This window comes from Sinocyclocheilus rhinocerous, unplaced genomic scaffold (assembly GCF_001515625.1).
Source record: "Sinocyclocheilus rhinocerous isolate Xijiao unplaced genomic scaffold, SAMN03320098_v1.1 scaffold286, whole genome shotgun sequence".
NCBI classification, from domain to species: Eukaryota; Metazoa; Chordata; class Actinopteri; order Cypriniformes; family Cyprinidae; genus Sinocyclocheilus; species Sinocyclocheilus rhinocerous.
Window position 1 is genome coordinate 886,542 of NW_015632405.1, and position 8,058 is coordinate 894,599.

General features: G+C 36.0%; 1 protein-coding gene across 1 annotated transcript in view; it reads left to right on the top strand.

The window, feature by feature from the left end:
* Positions 1 to 3,446: 3,446 nt before the first annotated feature.
* The window catches only part of LOC107742260 (polypeptide N-acetylgalactosaminyltransferase 11-like), a 16,342-nt gene continuing 11,730 nt past the window's right edge, over positions 3,447 to 8,058 (top strand). The window contains exons 1-3 of the mRNA XM_016555161.1: positions 3,447 to 3,542; positions 5,915 to 6,196; positions 7,595 to 7,718. Of these exons, the coding sequence (XP_016410647.1) occupies positions 5,953 to 6,196; positions 7,595 to 7,718 (368 nt within the window). The 5' untranslated portion in view covers positions 3,447 to 3,542; positions 5,915 to 5,952. The remainder of the gene's footprint in view (positions 3,543 to 5,914; positions 6,197 to 7,594; positions 7,719 to 8,058) is intronic.

Below are 8,058 nucleotides of genomic sequence, written 5' to 3' on the forward strand. Positions count from 1 at the left end.
CTTGGGCCTTTCTGTGGAATTCGGCTCCTCGTGTTTCAACCATGTTCTTGATCAAATCTTAAATCGTCTGATTCGGTCTGATACCCTACAACGTTTTATCAGTCTCGTTACTGAAATTTCTAATTTGACTTGTTTGTGTTTATGGTTATAACCAGCAGAAAGAAAATGAAGCCTTTATTAGTCGTTTAGAGGAACATGTGTTACATTTTCTGACCACGAGAGTATCTTTATTCGTGCCCATTTCCTTGCTTCTGATGATGTGCGTGGGTTCTGTTCTTACTGGAAACTTAACAATTCCATTCTCTCTTATAGTGAAGTAAAAGATGAAATCAATAAGATAATTCACAAAAATTGGAATAAAGCAAGAGAAGAGAACAGTTACAGCAGCAATTGGGAATTTACTAAATACGAAATTGGCAAATATCTTAGAAAATTTAGTAGTGATGTGGCAAAAAAGAAAAAAACTGATGAAAATATCGTTATATGCAAAATCACTAATCTTTTATCTAAAAATGTGGATGATTTACTTGATTGTGAAAAAGTAGAATTGGTTGAATTACAGTGCAAATTAGACAACATATATAAACACAAAGCTGAAGGGGCATTTATTAGATCGCGCAGAAAATGGATTGAAGAGGGTGAACGGAACTCTGCATACTTTTTCAGATTGGAAAGGCAGCAAGCTAAAAACAACCAAATTCAAAAACTAATGATTAATGGTAATATTAGTGATGACCCAAAAAATATTGCAAAGTTTTGTGCCAAATTTTACAGTGATTTGTATACTTCTAAATTATCCCAACAACATATGAATGATTTCTTTAAATCTTTACCTAATATAAACCAGCTGAGTGACTTGGATAAACATTTTTGTGATGCCTCAATCACACTGAAGGAGATAGAGGAAGCTATTAACTCTTTAAAAGCTAACAAATCCCCCGGAACAGACGGTCTCAGCTCAGAATTTTACAAGCTGTTTAGTCATAGTATAGCACCATTCTTGTTAAAGGTTTATGAGGAAAGTATAGAGAAAACATTACTTCCAGCCACATTATGTCAAGGATTAATAACGCTTATCCCAAAATTAAATAAAGATCCCCTCTTAATAGACAATTGGCGTCCAATTACATTATTAAATAATGATTATAAAATTATTGCTTTAGTTCTAGCAAAAAGATTGAAATATGTTTTGAACTCCATAATTGACGAAACACAATCAGGATTTATGCAGAAAAGGCACATTTCTAATAATATACGGTTAGTACTAGATATGTTAGATTATTCAGATTTAATAGACTGTGATGGTTTCATTTTCTTTTTAGATTATTACAAAGCTTTTGACACATTGGAACACATATTTTTATTTCAGGCTCTACAAAAAATTGGCTTTGGCGATGCTTTTTGCAGGATGGTCCAAATGCTGTACATAAACGGAAACAGCTCTATCAAATTAAGTAATGGTACTTCACCTAGATTCTTTTTAAAACGAGGAGTTCGACAAGGATGTCCAGTTTCCCCTTACCTGTTCCTAATTGCAACACAGTTTCTTAGCACACATATCAACAATAGTCAGTTAAAGGGTATCACAATTGGCAACACTAAAATAAAAATTAGTCAATTAGCGGACGATACAGCTTTATTCTTGAATGATTCGTCACAGACAACATATATAAACACAAAGCTGAAGGGGCGTTTATTAGATCGCGCAGAAAATGGATTGAAGAGGGTGAACGGAACTCTGCATACTTTTTCAGATTGGAAAGGCAGCAAGCTAAAAACAACCAAATTCAAAAACTAATGATTAATGGTAATATTAGTGATGACCCAAAAAATATTGCAAAGTTCTGTGCCAAATTTTACAGTGATTTGTATACCTCTAAATTATCCCAACAACATATGAATTGTTTCTTTAAATCTTTACCTAATATAAACCAGCTGAGTGACTTAGATAAACATTTTTGTGATGCCTCTATCACACTGAAGGAGATAGAGGAAGCTATTAACTCTTTAAAAGCCAACAAATCCCCCGGAACAGACAGACTCAGCTCAGAATTTTACAAGCTGTTTAGTCATAGTATAGCACCATTCTTGTTAAAGGTTTATGAGGAAAGTATAGAGAAAACATTACTTCCAGCCACATTATGTCAAGGATTAATAACGCTTAAATCCCAAAATTAAATAAAGATCCCCTCTTAATAGACAATTGCCGTCCAATTACATTATTAATTAATGATTATAAAATAATAGCTTTAGTTCTAAGAAAAAGATTGAAATATGTTTTGAACTCCATAATTGACGAAACACAATCAGGATTTATGCAGAATTTATTAACCGCTAGAGCGCCAAAAGTTACATAATGCTACTTTAATGTGTAATTATGATATATCCAAACTCCCTATCAAACTTTCCAACTTTCATCGACAGGTTCTCTTAGCATGGGCACTAATTTCTAAGCACAACTTTTCACCACAAAGATGTTTTATTTGGAACAATAAGAACATTTTATTCAAGAATAAGTCTCTGTTTTATGATAGTTGGTTCAGTAATGGTTTATTATTGGTGGAATCTGCTATAGTTTTGGGAGCTATCCCCTCTGGTTTATGTATGCTTTTAAAAAACTGTAATTACTCCTATCTACTGCATCCTTTCCTAAACCTTGTGATACTCCTGTTGGTCAAATTTGTAAGTCGAAAGCCAAAAATGATAAAATGCGATCTTTATTTCTTAAGAATTTGATGTCTGTTCCACCTGTGATTTCCTTTTGGAATAATTTGTTTGTTAACCTTAATTGAAAAAAAATCTGGTCTCTATAGCAAAAATTCTTTCACACAAACAAAGTGAAAGAAATTTATTTTACGCTCATCCACAGGTTCTACCCTGTAAAGAAATGTCACTACACTCAGAAGCTTTGGGATGATATTGGTGTGTTTGTCAAGTGTAAGATTTTGCCAGGCTTCTCAGTACATATGAGAAACATAATATTTGGGTATTATGACTCAGACCCCACAAACGAAAATATCTGTTTTGTTATTCATTTAATTTTTTTCCTAAGCAAATTTCACATTCACAAATGCAAATTTTCCACCTGTAAACCTGTCTTCTCTGTCTTTCTAAAAGAAATGGAAAATTATTTGAATGTAATTTCAGTATCTACTAATAAGAAAGCTATAAGGATTGTTAGGATTTGCTCTGCCTTTGATCTCTTCATGTGATCATGTTTAGATGATGGCCCTCTTATCTTTATTTTTATTTTATTTATTTATTTATTTTTTGTTTCCATTTTTATTTTTGTGGTTGTTATTATGTGATGTATGCTTATTCTTCTGTATGTTCCCGTTCTCTGCAAAAAAAAACAAAAAAAACAACAACAAAAAAACAGCAGTCAACGTCGTGCAGGTGGTGCCATTTTGAATCTCGGCCAGCAGGCGGCAACAGAGTCAGTCAGGCGCAGCCGCACTGCGACTCATCACCAGCGAGTAACGGACAGCAGCACAGAGAGCGCAGGAGAGCAATGGAGCTGTGAAAGACCTCTTCATCAGCGAGTGAGTCACTGTACCACACTGACATTATTACCAGAGATTAAACGTTTTAGAGAGGTTTAGATCAGTGCCGGGTTACAGTACAGCAATTATTGTTTATTCTGTGCAGCTAACGAGTTAGCTCGTAGCTCATAATGCCTGCGTCCTAGTGAGCCGCCTACATAGACATCATGTTTGGGCGTCTGAGGATCTTTACGAATCAGCAGGGATTTTGGTGCGCTGCGACTCGGTAGTATTTTGGGACACCATCGGCGCTATTTAGAAAACTCGTTGGTTTTGAGACACAATCCATGATTCTTTGACGTATGTTGAGTGATAAAGGTCATCTGATGATATCGTATCCAGAAATAATGCTGTCTAGGTAGGTAGCTGTCTAGTTTGCTATATGATGGTTGACTGTATACTGTAGGCAGCGCACTAGTTTGAGACAAAGCTCACTATTCGCTTTTACGTGTCTGTAGTTTAAAGAAAATCTTATGGGTGAATTGTTTGATTTCTTTCTGCCATAACTCGTTCGTATACGATCAGAACAGCTCTGGATAGTTCAAAGCAAACGCATGCCTTCAGTATATACACCAACGAAATGCCCTAAAAACGTCACTTGACTTGAACTTAATTAATCACTTCCGAGCTGATTAGTTTTTAGACCTGACTCAGTCCTGTTTTGGAAAGATTATTAAACCGTGCATATGGTTGGAAAACAAATGATACACAATATTTACTTAAACTTCACAGTGCGCACTAAAATGTGAACTATACATTTTGCCAGATTGTGGACTACAGCTCTTATGGTAACTTCTGGTTCTATCCTAAATCATCTAACATTCACTTAAGTGTGCATTTTTATCAGATGATGATAATCTATAAATAGCCATCAGCTGATAAATTGGCCCAGCCAACAGGTCTGTCATTAGTTAAATTAGACTAGCTGAAGAAAATTATTACAAATACTGCAATCCTTGCATTTTTGTGATGTCAGGTGTGTGACACAGCAAGATTATTTATTATTTAATCTGGTGTGTTGGCTTTCAGGACCCAAGCATAAATTAACCATTCACAAGAGCTGTGCTGTAATTCCATATAATTGCATTCACTGGTTTCAGTTTTCGGATGGGTTCTCATGTTACTGAGGCCGCTGGATGTCTGCATCGGTTTGAAGAATGACACGTGTCTTTGCCATTCATGTGATGCAATACAATGAGACTAAACTAGAAATTGATTTATTTTTACTCAGATTTATTGTCCGATGTGTTACGGTTTAAAATGTTGTGCAAAGTGCATGTTAATGATTGACTATTGCTTTTGAAATGCTGAGGTCAGTACTCTGTTTCTCATAGGGCTACATATCCCATAAAACTATTTTCTTTACCAAAAAAAATGCAGCATTGTCTCAACCAACCTTTTTTTCCCTCTGCTTAGTTACTAAGGTGTTACATCCATGTTTATGTATGTATGTATTTAAATGGGAGTCTGATTTGTGCCTCTTGCTATTGGGATATCTAAAAATGTCACTGGATGATTTATAAAGAGAATAACCGTGTGCTTAATAATACTGGATGTTTTACAGAAGAAAGGTACTTCATGTCCTTTGATTCTCTCTTTTTACTTGAAACTTGATGGTTGAAAACCAAAGAGTCTGATTATTCATAAATGAATAATGAATCTCCCATTAGTGCAAAAACAGCTTCACATCATACAACACTGTAATTATTACACAGACTCAAAACCTTTAAACCGACTTTTAAAACAAGTAGTTCTTGCTCTGGATTAGACAGAGTCTTATGTTGGAAGTCTTAGCAAAATACACACACCAGGCTTGATGTGTTTAGAAAATATCTGGCTTGTATTTTCGTATTACTTCATGTACATGTACACTACTGTTCAGAATTTTGGGGTCAGTAATTTTATTTTAAAGAAATTAATACTTTTATTTAACCAGTATGTTTTAAATTGATCAAAAGTAAAAAAAAAAATTTACTTTGTGTTATTTTGTTCCTATGAACTGTCTACTCCTTAATGAATAATACTGAAAAAAGGTATCATGGTATCACCAAATCAGCATATTATAATGACATCTGAAGGATCATGTTAAAACCTTTTTCACATTATTACCGTTTTACAAATTTTGCATTACCATCAAACATTGAAAAATCTTATTGAACCCAAACATTTGAATATAGTGTAAATAACATAAGTCAGTCCTGCCAGTTAATAGCTGCACAAATGTACCTATTTGTACCTATTTGTATATGTACCTACCACAATGTACAGTGCAATTTACCACCATATCTATCCAAACCATCTGATATCCACAAACGGTTTCGCTTCGTGTTTAACTCTTACTTAATTTCTTAACTGTCATTGTTGTCTTTCAGGGGCCTGATAATGGCCAGCCAAGGATGCTAGCGTTACCATGGGCAGTGTCACTCTGCGCTACTTTTGCTATGGTTGCCTCTTCACCTCCGTGACCTGGTCGATTCTACTCTTCCTGTATTTCCACCTCAGCCAGGAAAGCCGTTTGTCCTTCAAAAATGTGCCCGTCCAGGGGCAGCACCGCTTTCAGCCTCGTTTCACCCGTGGCCCAGCGATCCTTCGCAGAGATGGCAGTCAAGGACATGCAATGGAGGCTCTCAAGCCGGACCTTTCTCCAGAGCTGGGTTAGTAGACATTCCAACTATCAATGCATGTGTTTTCATTTGAAATTTGTGCTTGTTATAGACATATAGTGAGGAGTAGAGGTCTGCTGATCTGATCCAGATTTTATATTGGATATCAAGTAGCAACTCAACGCAGTAGTATTGTTGTTGATGATGGTTTTATGCTTTAACAGCCAAAAAATAACCACAGAAATGTGATTGGTGTAATGTTTATCTACATTACACTTGAACAGTATTTATTTATTTATTTTTAAAATATGAGTACATCATTTTACTTTTATTCTGAATCTATACAGAATGCAGTTTCACCTTTTTCATCTGCAGAGCAAACTTTAAACAACATGCTTACAGCATTATAAAAAATAAAACAAACATCAAATCAGGAAGAAAAAAAAAAAAAGACAAATTTTGGGGATGGGTTCCTGAAGCGGTGATTGCCCCAGGGTGTCATACAAGCCTGCAAACGAACATGTATTTAATGAAATATGAATAATATTTTATTGCTGTTGCTGGTTTTTAAGATTAAGGGTATGCCCTGCATCCTGTCCATGTTGGCATCTGTCTAATTTTGGTTAGCTTTTACCACAATATGAATTTGCCCCAAAATATTGTAGAGTGTGATTGGCCGCTTAGCCTAGCCTTTGACATCAACAGCAGATGATGTGGGAAGTGTTTCTCATCTTAAATGATGGTTAGTTGATTTTTATTATCTGCATTTTGATTAGGGCTGCACGATAAATCGCATGCGATATTTAATGCGCATCTTGTTAGAAAGCCGGTTCTGTAATCAGCGGTAAATCTCCATCACCTGCGGGCTTTCACATGGAGCAGCATTTACTACACAGAGCCGTTGTTCATTGATGAGCTGCGCAAAAAATCGCGCAAATATGAACGTGGTTTTGCGCAGCTCGTCAGTGAACAACGGCTCTGTGTAGTTAATGCTGCTCAATGTGAAAGCACGCACGTGCAGCCCTAATTTTGATACATTTCTTATTTTTTTGGTTGCGACCCACCAGTTATGAAGCCCTGGTCTAAATCTTCCAGCATTACTGTCAGCGAGTGAGAAAAAGAGCCAGTGCTGCTCATTTACAGTAACATTTGATGTGTCAAGCTGACGTCTCACCATGTGCTTTTTAGAATAAATTGTGTTTTGACAGATTGCAGATTTGCAGGCAGCGAGGCAGGTTTTGGAACAGCTTTTGTTGCCATGACAACACACTTACTACCTATATTATGTTGTGAAGCTGAATCAATCCACCGGTCTAAAAGACTTTTTACTAGACCATCTGTCCTACACTGTGGGCTCCACTAAATCCTCGGAAAAAGCGGCTTTCTTTTAACAAGCAGCCACAGAGTAATAAGTCAGTGTTTTACGAGTGTTCTGATTTCGGATTTCAGGAATGATTTTTAACAAGCAGGACCAAGAGGTACGAGATATGGGCTATCATAAGCACGCCTTCAACGTTCTCATCAGTAACCGGCTTGGCTACCACAGAGACGTCCCTGACACCAGGAATGACAAGTACGAACATCTCTCTGTGTACTAACCACTTGCACAAATCATTAGCTCTGTTCTGTTAACTCTCAAAAGTAACCATGAATCAGTATTGACATTTTTATGGAATATTGCAGTGTTTATTATAAATGATTTATCCTTGAATCCTCTTTTTTTTAAATTTTTTTTATTCATGTGACCCTTTACCCTCCCCCTCTCTGATGTGTGTCCTGGCGTGAGGGCAGGACAATAATCCCTCCCTTCCAGCAAGCTGTCAATTATTTACTCTTATTTGTTTCCCCTTATTTACCCTCCTGTTGTTCTAATTTTGATGTGAAAAAAAAAAAAAAAATATATATATATATAT